Raw genomic sequence first — 17,461 nt, 5'->3', positions numbered from 1 at the left:
CTCTGGATCCTTCCTTGCTCTTCTCCTGCATGGCTGATGTTCTCTTCCTCTGCTCCCTGTGGGATGCACCCCAGGAGTGTCCAAATACCAGGGAAGTGCAGGCAGCCTCAGAGACTTTGGGTCTGGGACCTACAGCTGCATGTGTTGCTGCAAATGTCCTGTGGAGCTGGATCTGTGCTGCTCTGCCTCACTGCTGCAGTCAATTCTGGGACCTGTTCACCTTTCCGTTTCCCAGGGAACACAGAGCCTGTGTACAGTCACAGCCTGTGTAGTCACAGCTGTAGGTACATGCACTGCAACCTGGCCATGTTCCTGCTGCTTTCTGCCTGCATTTTTTCTAAAACTGTCTCCACAGATGGAGATGTGGGGGCACAGCATGGTCGCCTGGCTGCAGTAGCTGCTCTGGATGGCTGTCGGTAAGCACCGCATCTAGTGAGATCCCAGAGCCAGCAGCAGCCTCTCTGCGTGAAGCTCTGGTGGTTTGAGAGCCTGTGGCACCAGTGCTGCTCAGAACAGTGGTGGGCAAGGGTGGAGATGCTGAACTTTAATGTCCAGGGGTGGTGGGAGCACAATGTCCTCTGATATGTGGCCCAAAGGAAAGGGAAGGGATGAGCACTTTGTGGCTGGGAGGGGATGGAAGAGAAACACTCTATACACACCCTATTCTGTCTGTTCCCAGGTGTCCTTATTTACTTTGGCTATGGAATCTGGCACAGCACTGAGAGCCACTGCCCTGAAGGGACAGCTGTCTTGGAGCCACTGGGAAGCATAGCCAGGGAGGTGGCCCTGGAGCCCTGTGGGACTGCCCCATGCCCATCTGCTCCAGAGCAATGAAAGGAGATGGCTGGTCCCTGAGTTCTGGCTTGCTCCCTCCTCTGCCCAAGAGCAGGGAAGGCTCCGTGGGTTGAGGTTCCTGTCCCGCAGAGGGGGACAGCCCTGCTGCAGCTGCAAGAGCTGCTTCACCTGAGTTTGGTTAACCTACCTCCCTGAGCAACCTGAATCCTCACAGTGAGCCCCTGAAGAAGTTCTGTTGGAAGAGTATAAATCAGACAAGTGTTTTTGCTGCTATTACTGTGTTGTGCAGGTTTTTTTCACTTATGAAACCTCTCCCTGCAGCCCCCACCACCTGGCCCCTTGCTCATGCTGGTCTCTCAGCTACTCACAGTGGACCAAAGGTTTCTCATGCTGCCCTGATGCTCCACATTGCCTGAACACCCTGAGTCAGGCAGTGCTGATCTGCCTGTCCCTCCATGACTGACAAGGTACTGCGTGGACCCAGCTTCTTCTTCCTCACCATAGACAAGTTCTTTTCCGAGCTCCTCCTTCTCAGTTCCCAGTGTGCATCTTCGCAGTCTCAAGTGTGATCTGCCTTTGGGGCAGTGGGACATGGTACCAGGTGCCCAGGGCAGGATGCCAGACCCCACCAGCCTCATATCCCTTTGCCCAGAAATCCTTTCTCCTTCAGCTGCAGCCAGGCAGGATTTTGTGGGGCATCCCCTGCTTTGATGCTGCAGTACCTGGCACTACCCCCCAACATCCCTGAGCTTGCTGGACAAAGCTGGAAGCTGCCCCACCACCTGTCCCCAGAGCCAGGGGGATGCATGGATCATGCATGGAGCAGTGGATGCCCTGTGGGGACATGTTTGGGGCACAACAATCACCCCAATTTCCCACTCTGGCACCCTGTGAAGGTGTGTGAGAAAAACATCCATGTTGCTTTCCTGGTTGCCTTGTTCAGCTGCTCTTTTCACAGTAAGGGTCAGCACAAAGGACGGAAGCAGCTGTTGCAGTGGCCCTGCTGCCTTGGCAGGGCTGGGAGGGTTGGGGTCTGCCCTTTTCTGGGAGCCCACTGAAATGAATTAAAAGAGGGAAGGAACAGGAAAAGGGGGATTGACCTCCTCTGGAGCCCTGTGGTTGTGTGTTCGTGGTGCCTGCTCCCACCCTCCTCATCTTCCCACCATACTGGCTGTGGAGCACACAGCCCCACTCTGGGATGCTCCTGCAGCAGTTAACCAAAACGACGGACCTGGAATTCTTGAGGCTGTTGCTTCTTACAAACTTGTAATTGCTACAGCCAGTAGCATGTTGGCCTGGTGCACATACACACACACACACATATGCACACCCCTGGTTGAACAGCCCTGGGGAGGGGATGAGCCAGTAGCAGCCCTGGAGGAGTGACCGTTCCACCACACTTGTGCACCCCGTGGAAAGTGCTTGTGTGCATCCAGCACTGACCTGCAACCACGCCGGCAGCATCTTCCCTGATGGGGATGCCCTGGCTAGGGGCAGGGAGAGATGTGACCTGCTGAAGCCTGCTACCTCTTGGGAGGATGCTCTACTCCCCAAATGTGCAGGTCTGGCAGGAAGACTCTGCCCAGCTTTGAGGGAGGAGATAGGGCTGGTGGTACTGCTAATGGGCAGTGGGTGGACTTGGAGTCTTTGTGGCAGTGGGCAGGGACACACCTGAGCTGCAGGAGGAATCCCTGAGAGATATCTGCTGAAGGTGGAGGAGGTGATGGGAGGAGGAGGGTGGGAATGGGACCCCTGCCTGGTGAGGTACCTTAACACCATGCTCCCAGTGCTGTCCTCATCTAGTGACCACCTCATACTAGTGACCACCTCATCATCCTCACCTCACACCCTGGGCAGCACTGGTGCTTGTTTTGCTCAGACCCAAGTGCTGGATCAGATCAGCTCAATGTAAGCCTGTGTGTCCTGGCTGACCTCTTTTACCCCCAGACAGCCCTCCATAGACTGCCTCCAGAGGAAGAGGTGCAAGGATGGCATGGACGTGTCTCGGTGTCCCTCTGAAGCCCCACACGGGATGGGGAAAGGCAGGCGCAAGTGTCCTGTGAAATGCTCCATTACTCCGGTCGGACGAGGCGCCCCGAGGGCTCGGCCAGCCCGGAGCCTTGCCCCGGCTAGGGGGGCATTTGTATGAGCAGCCCTGGGCTCACACACGCGGGGAAAGCCCCGACAGCCCCTGCCGGCAGCGCACGGTGCCGTCGGCGCTGTGCTACGTGGCGATGAGGGGCATCTCTCCGGCAGCCATGGGGAAGGGGGTGCCGTCCCCCCCGTTGAGCACGCGGTACAGCAGCTCCTCCTTCTCACGGTGAGCTTGATCGCGCAGCTGTGTCTCCTTCTCCAGCGCCCCGCGGGCGGCCTGCAGCTCCTCCGACAGCTGCCTGCGGGCAGACAGCGCGTGGTGCCGGAGCCGCTGGGAAAAGTGCCAGCGAGCCCCTCAGCTCCCCGCAAAGCACCCGGTGGCACCACAGGCTGTGATGTGTTCCCCCCACTGCCACCTGTTCCCCCACTGGAGATGACACCTGTGCAGTGGGGAGCCAGTGGGCGCGTGGGATCAGCACTTACCTTGCCATGACCAAGTGATTCTGTGTGCGAACTTGCAGGTCCTCGTTCTCCTGCTGGAGAGTTTTCACCTTCTCCTCCAGCAGAAGGTTCTTCTCCTCCTGGAAGGGGGACAAAAGGGTGAGGAGAGAGCACCTGCAAACCCTCCATCACCCCATCCTGGGGAGGATGATGACTTGGTGGTGTTGCACCCACATCCCCGCCCCACTCCAGGACAGGAACCATGCTCCATCCACCTTCACTCCAGCTGCAGTTTCTGGGCAGAATTTAGGTAGGCAGAAGAGTTGAAAAGAGGAAAGCCCACCTGTGATGCCCTCTTTCAACCCACCATGTTCTCCAGGTGCAGCAGCTTCTTGTCCAGACTGTGGATGTGTTCATTCTTCATCTCGATGACAAAGTGCAGGCTCTCCAGCTCCTGCTCCCAGAAGGGACTGGGGCTCCCATGCTCCTGCAGGGCCATTGCTTGTGTTCAAGGGACCTCAGCAACATGCGCGCCTCCCCAGGACAGGCTTTGCTCCCTCCTTCAGCTGTTCTGTGCTCCCACCTGGTTCCAACTCCTGCTCTCCCCTGGTTCCAGCCCTACCCCACCAGGGTCCATCAGAGAAGCCCCTTGGCTTTGAGTCAGCACCCCAGAGCATGTCCCCTCCCTGATACCCCTCCCTGCACCTGGATATGCTTTTTGTAGTCTGTGCTCAAGAGTGACTCTTCCACCCGCTTCATCTTCTCCTGGAAGGATTTCAACTGGGAATTCAGTGACTGAATTGTCTCCTATGGCAGCCAGAGAAAAAGCAGGGTGAGAGGTATCTGGATTTCTTCCTGAGCCAAAGCACTGCTGGGCTATGGTACCCAAATAAGCTCAGGGCTGGAGGAACTAGCATGGGCCCTGGGCACACCAGGGACCAAGGTGGCCACTGAGGAGCATGGGGCACCATGGCAGAACCAGCAGATCGTCCTCAAGCCCTTCACAAGCACTCCCTCCCCAGGGATTTCTCCGCAGGTACCTGTAAGGCTGTCTGGGTCCTGTGGTGGGACTCTGCCAGCAGCAACTTCTCCTTCTCGTGTGCTCTCTGGAGCTCTGCAGGTGGGACATGAGCTGAGTGTCATCAGTTAGGGGACATTGGGGCAGCAAGCCCCACCTGAGCCCCACAGTTCTGAGGAACAGGGGAGCAGCATCCCCACAACCCCACAGGCAGACAGAGTGGCACGCACAGTAGAGGGGAAGAAGGAAGAGGGACTGCAGGGAGCCATTCTGCCCCAGCATGCACCTTGTAGGGTCTCTGTGTGCTCTCTTCTCAGGGCATCAAACTGCTCCTTTAGCTCCAGCTCTTTTCCCCTTTCCACCTGGGAAGCAGGGAGATGACAAACCTCAGATAAGGGATGCAGAGCCACACCACTTCAGGCTTCCTAACAATTTCCTAACTCCTTCCTTCTCCCCTAAACGGGAGAGCCCAGCCCACCATGTGCCAGGTCCAGGTCCACGATCACTGCCTAGGAAGTCCTGGCTGGCTACATGCTCCATGCCCAGTTGCTGCCCTCAATATCACCTGTCTTTCCAACCGACCTGGATGTGAATGTCCTGGGAGATTCTCACGGTGCCTGCCTGGCTGGCATCTTGGAGCTGCTCCTCCTCCTCCTCCTGGCCTTGGAGGAATCTTGCACTGTCCGTTCGCTCCTCTGGCAGCACTCCCTTCTTCCCGTCCTCAGGAAGCAGGGAGACATTGGCTGCAAGATAAACACAGCTGAAACAGCACTGGTCACATCCTGCTACCCAGGCTGCTTGGACATCCTGGACAGCAAACCTGCCAGCATGGTGGTCAGCCCCATCCTCTTCCCACTGAACAAATACTTCCCTCCATCTCACTGATCCAAATTAGCACTAACTGAGATGGAGCTGGCAGGCTCAGAGAGGACACAAACCTTGTTAGGTCTCCTGTTCTGGGGATGACCTGTCTGAGAGAATGGGATGCCATTCACTCTAGGATGCCATTGACTCTAGCATGACATTATTTCTGGAATGCAATCCTCTCTGGGATGCCCTGTCTGCCCTCCTGTACCAGCTGCAGCCATCATCTCTATCGTCCTCAGCCCTGCGCAGGCTGGCTGTGCTGGGCTCTGTCCACTGCTTCCCTAATACCACACTGAGAAAACACAGAGGGGGTAAAACACACTTTGTTTTTCTCACCATTCTCTGTCTTCAAGGCTGTGAGCTCCTGGGAAGCTGGTCCTTTCTGTTTCTGGGCTTTCACCTGTCTCTGGCAGAGAGAGGAGGGGCTGGAGCAGGAGGGGACAAATGGGGCAGGTGTCTGCAGACAGAGGACACCCTGCATTGAGCACGCTTCTGTCCTGCTGAAACACAGATGCTTGGCCAGCCATGGTCCCTCCCCAGCAGCCTAGCCTCTCCCAGCCCTGAGCATGTGCTGCCCATCAGGTAGCCTCAGCCTCATGCCACTTCCCTGCATCCCAGACACTTCACCATGTAGCATTCAGCTGGAAAATCTGGCAGATGCTCACAACTCCCCCTGCACATGATGCTGGTACAAAATACACACCAGCAGCAAAACATTTGGTGGGGCAGAGAAGGCAGCACTTGGTAGGGCTCTGGCTGTGGCACTGCCTTGCCACCTTCCTCCTGTCCTGGGATGCTCAAGGTCCCTGGCACCTTGCAGCCCTCCAAACACAGCCCTTTGCCAGCACATTACACAGCTGGGCTTTGATACAGCCTGTGCTGGAGCAGGAGTGAGAAATGAAAAATAACCATAAATCAGAGGTGATGCAGACCCTGTGCAGGGCTGGCAGCAGGCGAGGGCTGGTGGCAGCCAAACAATGATCTCAGGAGTGCAGGAATGTGCCACTCAGCCCCGCACTCCTGCACGCTCCCACTGCTGCCACAGGGCTGAGATAACCCAGAGCCGGGAGCTGCCTCCAGCAACACAGCTCTGTGGGATGCCTTCCAGCCCTGCATGGGTTTAATTTAGTCACTTGGAGGGGAGAAGAGAAAAAAAATAAGTGAATGTATTTTTATCAGTTGCTGAAAGATAGAAGCTAAGCTTGCCTGCTCTCACAGCTCGGCCTCACTGGTGCAGGGCCGATCTGGCCCCTGATGCCCATCACCAGGTCGTGCTTCTGGGCAGGGGCATGGATGTACCATGGGTGAGAAAATCCACCTGCAGACACATTGCTGCTCTCAAGTCCCCAGCAAAGCCATCCCTAAAAATACTAGTCCCTACCAAAACTAGCCTTGCTGCCTGTGGGGAGTTGGGGACCTCCCTGTGCCAGCTCCTCCCTGGCTTGGCCTCACTGTCACAAGGACAATGCCAAATACAGCCAGATTAGGGAGCCTGGCTTCGGAAGAAAGCGAGGGAGAGCAAACAGGCAACCCTGCCTCTGCCTCCCCTGCAGCCCCGCTTCTGAAGCTGGAGGCAGGCGCAGTTCCAGAGAGCAGGAGAACTCTGAGCTGCTGGGAAGCCACGGCTTTATCTTCCCTTCTATGGCGCGAGCGGCCGTGGCATTGAACGTGGCCCAGGAAACGTGGTGAGGAGGCACCCGGCAGTCGGGCTTCACAAACAAGAGTTTGTTCTCCTTGTCCACACAGCTCACCCTGAAAACGTGGAGTGCCTTGGGATGCTGCTGAGCCCCAACAGCCCTGCCTACAAAGGGTCCCCAGGGACCCCAACATGTCCCCCATACACACCTCATGCTCATGTGCATCTCGCTGCTATTTAATGTACCCATGTCCTGTGATGGGTTTTGGAGTCAGGAAGTGGGGGCAGAGAGGGTGATGGATGAGCAGCTGGGGCTCTGCAGGCCTCAGGGCATCACAGGACTCCCCAACCCCCTCCTCCCCCCAGGTTTTACTGCAACAAAGCAAAGGCAGTGTATGTGAACCATCCCGACACAGAGGGGTCACACAGACCCTAGGGGTTTTGGATAATCTCAGTCTTTGTGTGAGCAGGATACTGTTACCACCTCCAGGAGGGATCCACAAATCCACAAACCAAACCACTTCTGTTGTTTATGTCCTGCTCACTGGTGAAGGCAATGCCCAAGGTCAGAGAGCCCAGGGCTGGTCACCTCCATAGCATGGGCAATGTCTTCAGCACAGATCCAGGGAACCTTCACCTCTCCCCCATAACCAAACCCAGTGGAATGGTGCTGTAGAGCCCCTTGGCCTCTCAAGGAGGATGATTTGAGACACCTGCACTGAACTCCAGAATAGCTGAAGTAAGAAAGAGGTTCATCAGCATCAGCAGACAAATTTGAATACTTGCCCTGAGGCTACGAGTGAGGCACCTTCCTACCTCTAGGAGCAATTAAAATAGTATCTGGAGCTAATTTTACTCCTAACCACTCAATTGTCCTTTGGGATAAAAGCTCCATTGCCAAAGCCAGGGTGAAATAGAAAACATGAGTGGCTTAAAACATTGAAATATAGAGGCACCTTCTGCTGGTGCTTCCAGAGCACCATGTGGCTCCTGTGGCTCCAGTATCAGGCACATTTTGGAGAGCTGGAAAGCAATCCTGGTATCCACCGCATATGAAAGGAGCATGTTGGGAGTTGCTCCAGCTGGAACAGCTTTGGCCAGGGGAAGAAGCAGCCTGAAACATCCTGCAGGTGGGGACCATCCACAGTGCAGCTTATCCTGTAAGGTCTCGGCATAGAAACCTCTGCCAAAAAATACTTTCCAGCTATGAAAAAAACAAAAGTCTCTACATTCCTAGAACTAAATATTTTTAATAGTCTGGAGTGGAACTGTTTATGGATGGATTAATTGGGATTTCCAGCAGGACCTGAGACATCTCCAAGTATGCCAAGGGTGTGGAGCAGCAGTGCATAGGCAGCTGGCACAGCCTGGGCAGACAGGGTGGCTGCAACCTCTGCTTTAGCTTAGCTTGAGGTGTGGTTTGGGACTGTATTTTTCTTCCTCTTTTCCTGTTTTACAAGCACATTAAGCAATTCAGCCATACAACCTAGCAAAGGAAATCACCAAGTGGCAGGAAATGAGTATTTAAATCCCGACTCTGCTCCTGGGTAGGAGGTTTTGCTTTGTGGCTGTGGAGAAGGAGGCCAGGATTTGGCCCAAGACCCTAAAACCTCCCTGGCACCTGCAGCAGATGCTCAGTGCTGCCAGAGCAATGCTGGCACAGGTTCGTGGGACCTGTCTTTGACTCCGCTACTGGTTTTCCTCCAGCAACGGTTGTATTACAAGATGACTATCACCTCTCATACAGTCAGATCTGTACCACAGACCATACACAAACCCTTCACATTGTTACCAGCCTCAGGTTTTGCATCCTGACCCTTCCTTGGCTCCTGCTGCTGCATATAGTTCCTGTATCTTCAAAATAAATTCACCCCAGCCCTGGCAGGTGGCCAAACCTCAGCCCTGATCTTCTGTGAAGGCGACTTGGCCCCTCTCATGCCAGGAGCACAACCAAAGGACAAGCAGTGACCATGAGCGGCCAAGCATGGGTGGATGGAGTTGGAAGGGAAGGGAATTCCAGGGACAGTGTCAACAGCTCAGGGCTGGGTTCTGTCTGTGCCTGCTTATCTCCCTGCAGACTGGTGCTGGAGAAGGATGAGGCTGCCAAGCCAACTCCCCCACGGCACACAGTGTCTCCTGGAATGCCATCCACCAGCAGACCCAGACCAGCACCAGCTCCCCAAGGTCACCTACAGCCTGGGAGTGGCCCAAAAGTGTCCACAGTCCCATTACAGCCCCCAGCCCCATGACCTGCACCTAGGTTCTGGCTGGTCTCACCCCTGTGGTTTGAGGTCTCCTGCAAAGCCAAGTAATCCCAAGGTACCAGCTCTGCAAGTCCACCTATCAGCAGTGGGAAATGAAGGTCTCCCTCCTTGCGTTTTGGTTCCTTGGACCCAAGAACATGGGTTGGAGTGGCCCCATGCCCTCCCTTACCCCTTTTAGCCTTAGCGGGGATTTTAGATGCTACTTTCAGAATTAACTTGCAACTTAGCCACAGCAGCAGGGCTGTTTTATGGTGCATGAACCTCGGTGAGCAGTGCCACTGGGTTGAGCAGAAGGGCTTGAGAGCAGGCAAGTGCAGGAAAAGGGAGGCGTCTGCAGGCAAATGACAAATTTCCGCATTTCGGTAAACGTGTGGCTCTCAGTACCTGGGGCCTCAGGGCTGCTGTTTCTCCCTGTCCCATGCCTGTTCTTGTGAGCTCTCAGAGTCATAAACCAGTCCAGAAGTGATCTTATGATACAGCAAAGAGTGGGATTTTTTTTCCATGGTGTGGAGGAGCAGCCAAGCCTGCAAGTGCTGTAAATAAAGGCTCTTGCTGGCTGTGGAGCTGTGTGAGCTCTGTGCCTGCTCCCCCTGCACATCCCAGCAGTGGGTTCTGCTCTGGCCGTGTGGTCCTGGGTGGTTGGGCTCTCACAGCTGCCTCTGCAAAGGCCTATGTGGCACAGCAGCACCACAGGGACTTTCTGCCTTCCCTCCTACCCCTGCCAGCCCCCAGTGATCACAAAACCCCAACACCAGTACAGAACATCTGACTGCACAAACAACTCCCAAGGCTGATGTCAAATAATAATAACAATAACAATAATAGTGATGACAACAATAATCAGCAGATAATTTCTAGATCTGAGCTCACAGAAAAGCAATGCACTTAGATCTGTGGGAGACTCAGAGTGTTCCCCTACAGAAGTGATGTCTTCAGCATAAAGGGATGCAATTTTTGGGACAAGGGAGATGCTGTGGGAGGCTGGCAGAGGTCTTTCTGGGGGAACCCATCCATGTCCTCTATGAGACCAGCCCTTCCAACAGGCGTTTTCATCCCCAGATGCTGCACCCTCTGAAGTATGAACTTCCCCATGCCATGGGGGTGAGCCTGGAGGGGTGCAGGAGAATGCAGCAGGGCAGGTGGCTGCCAGCTCCCACTGTTCCCTCTTCCAGCTCCCCCACCACAATGTCAGTGGGGTCCCACGCAGCTGGAGACAGCTGCACTGCCCGGCCCCGCCGCTCCGCCGGACGGGAGGGGACCCACGCCGGCTGCACCCAACATAACTCGTTCCCAGCACTGCAAGCACAGCTCCACACAAACATCAGCCCCGTGCGAATCCCAGCTCCACCAAACCCCAGCAACGTGTACACTGGTCCCACGAGACCCCGACCCCACGGAGCCCCGATTCCACGCGAACCCCGACCCCTCGCGAAGCCCAGCCCAAAAGCCCCCGCAGCCGCTACCTCGGCACCGACGGGGCAGCAGCGCAGGGCGCTGCCGGTGCAGCCCATGGAGCCCCGGCGGGACCCGCTCAGCCGCGGGGAGCGGGGCGCGGCATCCCCCGGCGAGCGGCACCGGGCGGGACGGGACGAGACGGAACAGAATGGGACGGGACGAGCCGCCCCAGCTGGCCGGCAGAAAAAAATAATTTAAAAAATAATAGTGAAAAAAAAAGTCCAGCAGCTGCTGACAGGCAGCGCCGGGAGAGGGTGCTCTGCACCCCCGAGCCGCGGGCAGGGCCCCCGGCAGCAGCCCGCCCGCCCCCGGGGCTGGCCCTGGGTCCCCTCCACCCCGAGATGTCCCCGCCCTGGGCCGGGGTGCTTCGGGAATGCTCGGCCCGTGGGGTCTCCTGCACTGAGAATCTCCATCCTGGGAGTGGAATAAGGAGTGCAGGAGCCCTGCACTGCGGGTGTCCTCTCCTGGGAGAGGAGGAAAGGGAGCAGGAGCTCTGCACTGGGGGTGTCCTCTTCTGGGAGAGGAGGAAGGGGAGCAGGACCCCCGCACCAAGGTTGGGGTGCAGCTGGAGCAGGGCTGCCTCAGAAGTCTTCCACTGCTGAACCCACCCCAGCCCTCTAGGAGGAGGGATGTGAGGCTAAAGGCACGACCCATCCTGGCTTTTGCCATCACTCCTTGAAATTTCAGCTGGTGCAGGGGTAGCTGTGGAAAAAAAAATGTTGCTGGTTTAGGGTGTTTTCTCCTGGCAGGAGCTCTGCTCTGGGGCTCGTGCTGGCTGGAGGGGGCTTTCAGTGTGATCCATATTGCCTCGGGGCCTACATCCTGGCAACCCTCCTCCTGAGCATCCCAAACACCCCAAATGCTGGCATGCATGGAGCCACGGTGCCCTTTTTCAAGTGGAAATCCTACACCTTGGAAATGGGTCCCAAAAAGTTAGGGACAGAAATGGATTTGAAAATGTCCTGTTTAAAAAATAATGGGAGGAAAAGAAGGTTCCTCCAAATGTTTTGATGATTTTTTTCAAATGCTTTTTTAATGTTCCTTTTTTTCAGATATTTCTAGATGACCACACATTCTGACCTGAAAAACCCACTGGTGCCACACAGCACTGTTGAAATAAGTGTGTTTAAACCTGGTCACGAGGCTGTGCCCATATGGAAACACTGCAAGTTTTTGTCAACAAGTTTCTATTCTGACATTTTCCAAATATCCCCTGGGAGAAGTCCAAGCAGCCCGCAGCTCAAGGACTGCCAGCACCCTGGCACTTTGCCTGGGCAGCGAGGGAGTGGAGGTGCCTGGTCATCCTGTCACGTTCGACTTGGAGGTGTTTTCTGCCCTGGGACAGGGGAAATTGTGAAACACTACTTGGATAGGAGGGTGGGGAAGGCAAGGAACAGGCCCACATTGCCCCAAGTTTCCTGGGGACTGGTGGCACCAGTTGCCTGTGTCCTCTTGGGTGGGTGCTGCTTAACCTGAGTAAAGTTTCATGAGTCACAGCAGCTTCTGGCATCAGCTCCCACTGCTCAAAAACCACTGAGAGCGTCTCTGTTCTTATCTCTCCCAGCACTTCAGTGAGTCTCCTTCCCGAATGAGAGTACTTATTTGGGCTGAGCAGATCGTTTGTGGGATAAAAGGCCTGTATGTGCAAGGTGGTGGCCTCCACCTCTCCAGGGTAAATTAAAAATCCTGGTCTAGACTTTGGAGACTGAAGGCCTACAGGGACAAGCACAAAAGCACATGCATATTTCCAGGCTGAATTTGCGTTGCTGGGGCTGTGGCTGCGAACAGAAGCAACTGTGTGCACAGCTGACAAGGAGCCTGTCCAGCTGCCATCATGTCTTGCTGGTCCATGAAGGTCCAGTAGTTTGCACATGTGCTCATGTTTTTAGCATGTGCACATGCTTTTAGCTGTGGGGCGATGAGGGGGTGCACTGGGATGATGCTGTGCCACAAAGTGGGGCTCCAGGTAGGGTTTCTCTTGCTAGTGGTGTAGAAAAAACAGAGTATCTGGACACCGTAGGTTGAGGCATCAAGCTAGCAAGGCAGAAGAGGGATTTGGGGATGGGGATGTGCAGTAAGAATAGCTCCAGAACCCTGCTCCCCAGCTTTCCCTGCAGGCCCTGGTGCACCATGCTCACCATGGCAGCTACAGCCCTGCACTTTTAGACATCTCTACCCCTCAGAGACAGGGCTGTCCAGACCGTGTTACATCCTTCCTTCAGCCCCCGGGTGTATCTGCAAGACTGCCAGTCAGAATTTCTGCTTGTGCTGCCCCAAAGGTCTCTTATTTTAGCTTGATTGTAGCAGTTTCTTAGTTTCTCCAATCCTTTCTGTGTGCCTGACAGAGAGATCTCCCATCTCAGCCCTGCTTCATCCTCCTCTGCCACAGTACCCTGAATCACTTGCTCCATTTGCAGGGCAGCACTTTAACAGCCAGAAACTGTTCTGTTCCTATGCTTTTGAGAGAAGCAGGGGCTTTCCATGGCATTGTAGGGTAACTAGAGAACCCTGGATATCTGGGGAGCACATGTGGCTGGGGTTGCTGGAGGCTGCACACAGCAGGCTGGAGATGACAGGGACTGTGGCAGCAGGGGATTTCTGCCCATGCAGACAGGAAAGCAGAGGTGGTGTGCAGCAGCCCCACCTGAGGCAGCTTCAGCTTGTTTTGAAGTTTGCCCTGATGTCTTTTTTTGGTGTTATCATGATCACTCCCAAGGAATGACAGCAGCTGGAGACATCTCAAAGATTTCCTCTAGAAAAGTGAGCTGAGGAGGCTTTATCACACGCTCAGCTGAATTGCCGTAAATGGGATAACAGGATAATGTCAAGTTAATTTGTACCAAGGGTCATTTAAAGTGTTTGCCAAGGCTTCTGGATAAGAAAAGCATTTATTCAAACTGTTTAAGTATCTCTTGTTGCTTTCTCTCCGGTTCCAGCTGGTAAGGACTGGGCAAGATGGGATGGGTACAAGGTGGTGTTGGTGCCCTGCATGGTCTGTGTGCAGGGTGGTCCTTTGAGTGCAGATGGGGTCACTCTTTTTTTTGTTGTTGTTTATTTTATTTGGAGAAACCCAGTCTGAGAAAAAAAAAAGAAAAAACGAGGTGGAGGAGATTTTTCTGGCTGGCAGGTTTTGGGGTGATGACCTGGCCCGTGGTCAGCCTGGCAAGTCCCAGTAGAGCTGCAGTCCAAGCAGTGGAGGCAGGGTGGTCATGGTTACACCCTTCAGCCCTGTTCATCATTTGCAATCTATTTACTTTTGCACATAAGACCTAATGAAGTGCTGGCTGTTTTTCTTCAATGCAAGTAAAAGGTATTTAGCTAGGTCTGCTGAGACCTCGTGACTTGGACTTTGCATGAGTGAGATGGCTGAGAAAACTGAACTGCAGAAGTTCTTGAACAGGTCGGAGCCCCAAAAAAGTTACAGTTCCTTTTGTGGGGATCTAGGTTGCACATACTTCTGCCTTAAGGTAGAGCAGTGATTGCAAGTCATTGCTGTCCTTGCCTGTGTTTTTCCTAGCAAAAAGATGTGGGTTAACCTGTTCTTACAGTCTTGTATTCTCTTTTTTATCACGTGGCAAAATGGAGTGGCAAAGAATAGCAACGGGGGAGTGAAACTTTCACCTGTGCTGGTGAGAAGAGGAAAGCATGTGGTGCTGGGGACTCAAACCAACGGACTCTGCTCCCCTCTCCGACCTCAACACAATGCTCAGTCTGTGCCCATGCCTCTCCTCATGCATCCCTATCCTTATCCCTGTTCTCTGGCTGCTCCAGGGCCTCAAAGTGAAAACTAATCCCAGGGGATAACTTTCCGCTCTGTTCCCGGGTGGGAGGGGAGGAACAGGCTATTTATTCCTCACCCTTAAGCCTCACCAGTGGATCAGCACTGCAGTTGTCACTGCTGGTGTGGGGCGGGCAGGAGCATCCGTACTGGTCCCTGCCTGCTCCCACGCCCTGCCTGCAGGCTCCCAGCCGGCCTTGCTGCTAAATAAGGACGGAAGGCTAAAAATAGAGCTGAGGCATGGGCTTGGACAAGCCAGCCAACCCTTCCCAAGGCTGGGAGCAATATGGGGAGGCCAGCTGGCGTCAGCATGCGAGGGAGAGCATAGCTGCCTATATGGGGAAGGGTCCTACAAATGCATTCTGACCACGCTGTGGCAGGGGAAAAAGTCTGAGACCTGCCACACTCTTTTCCTGTGTGCTCAGTTGGCTCAGCCCCTTCCAGTTTTCCACAGGGAAAAAACATCTGTTCACTAAAATATGTGGGAAAACCCATGTTCCCGTGCCATGTGATGGCAGGGTACCCATGAGGGCACTTCAGCATGTTGTGGGGGCCTGAGGCAGCTCTGTCTGGAAAATGATCTGCTGAAAGCGGAGAAAGAGTGGAAGAGGGGGTGTTAAATCCAGCATTTTTGATAGATGGGTGGTAGGGGTGTACCGCATAGAGCCATATAGCTTAGACTATGTAGCTTATCAGTGTCCTTATATTATGTGAAGGTCAGGATTTTTCCAACAGATAGAGGGTATTTTTATTCTGTGAAGCAGAAATGATAAAAGGAACATAAAGCTAACAAACTTGTCAAAACTGGCCTTATGATTGGACACTGTTCTAAAGGGCATGGACAGTGTTCTAAAGACCATGATGATGTGCCAAAAGCAAGAGTTCGAGAAAAGGACAGCACGAGGAAGACTACAGAATGAGCACCAGAGGGTTGCGAACGACCACCTTAAAGGACCACCGACTCAAAGCGAGAGGCGTGTCAAGGGGAGGAACAGTTTTGGGAAATGTGATGGACAGATCTGGGGAATACGTGAATTATTCAAAAGGCAGCTAAATAAAGGCATGAAGCTTCTGTAACTTGGCATGCACGTTTTTGGAGGATCCCATGACCTCGTACATCCGTTGTAAGTAAAGAATGCTGCTTTCTTATACTCACAGTCTTAAACAGGTTTTTTATTCTCGGTTTTGTGGGCAAAAGCAGTGCTGCAGCAAACCACCCAGACAGGGGCTCCTCGGTGCCAGGGTGCCTGCTTCCCACCGCTGCACACCTGGCATCGGGTTCGAGGATCTCAAATATTTGAAATACCTAAAATATCTCTTCTCTTCAGCTGCCACCTGCCCTGTGCCGAGCGCGGCCACCGGCAGCCCAAAAGTGGGGAGCGAGACGAGCCGCGGCTCTGGGCAGAGGGGTGGGCGGTGGTCGGATCCTCCCACCGGAGCTCTGTGATGTTCGTGCGCTGGGGTGGTGGGTGCAGCCTCCGCGCCCCTCGCCCCCAGTGCCGGCCCTGGGAGCCTGAGAAACCGATGCTTCCCATTCCAGCATCCCTGCGAATCCAGACCTGTGCTTGGCAGCGAAATTGGGGAGGGGAGGGAAAGGAAAAAAAACAAAAGAGAAAGGGTAAATGTGAGGGTCCCCGGGAGGAGGGGAATTGGACGGTGGGCTGGGCGCGGAGGGAGGGCTGATCCTCAGGGCGCGAGGATTCTTAAGTCCCGCTGCTGCCAGCCCGGTCCCGCTGAGGCACCTGCCCGCCGCTCGCCTCTCTGCCCCTCGGAGCGACTCCCTGCCGTGCCCCGAAGTTACCCCGGACTCATCCCGGACCATTCCCGGAGGATGCTGTGTATGGGGCTGGCGGTGGCTCTCTGCGCACTGCAGCTCGTCCCGGCCGCCCTCGCCGGGCCGCAGCCGCAGCTGCTGGTGGAGCGGAGCGGGGCTCGGCGGCTGAGCAAGGTGAGCAGAGACGCCGAACTTCCCCGGGCAAGGATGGGGCAGCCGAGGGGGCTCGACGGGCAGGCGGGAAGGTTCCGCCATCCCGCAGGAGATCAGGATCATTTTCTGCATGGCAGACGGGTGCAAGGTCGCTGATGGGTGCGTGTCTGCGGCTGGGTGGGAGAGTGGGGTCCCACGGACACGGGCTGCTTCGGCCAAATCTGCTCGAGGAGGGAGCTGGGGATGAGCTCTCGCCACTCGCCTATAGCAGGCTCAGTGGTGGCTGTTGCAGGGAAGTGCTGCCATCCCCTCCACCTGTGAATTTGAGTGCCTTTACTGGTGGTGGCTGGGATGGCTGGTGGGACTCATAGGAAAGAGCAGAGATATCCCAACATGGCTCCCAGCCCAGACAGGACACAGAAACGATGTCCTCCATTCGGGTGACATCTCTTTACATCTGGTTTTCATTATCCCATGGGAAAATGCTGCTTCCCTGGGTCGTTTGTACTGAACCAGCTAGGATCAGGTCCTCTGGGTGTATCAGGCAGGGCATGAGCCTGGCTCATCTTTTCCGTGAGTTTGATTCCTCCTACTGTGTGGAATCAGGTGGCCAGAGCAGGTGGATGAGGGCTTGCTAGAACTGGGCTGATTCTGGATGAGTGAGAGGCTGTGCCAACCCCACAGCTCCTCCAAGGGTGTTCCCTACGCCTACCCCGCTGCATCCCCATGCATAGTGCAGCTGCCACCACCCTGCCCTGCTCCCAGCTTGCTCTCACCTGTCCTCACACACCTTGCTCTTTCTTGTCCTCACACACCTTGCTCGGTGCCATTGGTGTGAAGGGTGCTTGTTGCCTTGTTCACATGTGAAGTGTTTGGAGGCAGAGCTGAGGCAAGTTTGGAAATTGCAGTCTGGTAATCCCCTCTGGGTGTAAAGTACATGCAGAGACATAGACAGAGGGTTTCTGCAATGCCGTGAGGCTCAGAGAGCTGGGATTGTGAGAGAAATGCAGAGGGTTCTATTTCTTTGGCATTTGAAGGGTCTGAAGGTCGTGGGCACGAGGCTATAGGAAGAGCCAGTGGGAATGTGCCATGCACCTTTGACCTTAGGACATGCCAACTCCGGAATTGCTTAGATGGGATTATGTGGCCCTGGAGGAGACCTTGCTCTGGCAGTGTGAGCCGGTCT

At 54.9% G+C, this 17,461-nt stretch overlaps 1 protein-coding gene across 4 annotated transcripts; it reads right to left on the bottom strand.

Moving 5' to 3' along the window:
- Positions 1-2,935: 2,935 nt before the first annotated feature.
- On the bottom strand, positions 2,936-10,837 carry CCDC69 (coiled-coil domain containing 69). 4 transcript variants are annotated; one of them, XM_071570056.1, is made up of 9 exons: positions 10,579-10,837; positions 5,552-5,672; positions 4,931-5,091; positions 4,635-4,710; positions 4,371-4,444; positions 4,036-4,137; positions 3,698-3,817; positions 3,373-3,470; positions 2,936-3,188 (listed from the first exon to the last, which is right to left on the bottom strand). In XM_071570056.1, the coding sequence occupies exons 1-9, from the start codon at positions 10,624-10,626 to the stop codon at positions 3,020-3,022; spliced, it is 969 nt and encodes a 322-aa protein (XP_071426157.1). In that variant the 5' UTR covers positions 10,627-10,837; the 3' UTR covers positions 2,936-3,019. The 4 variants fall into 4 exon arrangements, with proteins under 4 accessions (XP_071426157.1, XP_071426160.1, XP_071426158.1 ...); XM_071570059.1 differs by having other exon boundaries at positions 5,552-5,621; XM_071570057.1 differs by lacking the exon at positions 10,579-10,837 and adding an exon at positions 9,500-9,576.
- Positions 10,838-17,461: the final 6,624 nt, after the last annotated feature.

Source organism: Pithys albifrons, chromosome 15 (assembly GCF_047495875.1).
Source record: "Pithys albifrons albifrons isolate INPA30051 chromosome 15, PitAlb_v1, whole genome shotgun sequence".
In the NCBI taxonomy this organism is placed as follows: domain Eukaryota; kingdom Metazoa; phylum Chordata; class Aves; order Passeriformes; family Thamnophilidae; genus Pithys; species Pithys albifrons.
The sequence above is the reverse complement of the archived record's forward strand: the minus strand, read 5'-3'. Positions and strand labels throughout refer to the sequence as shown.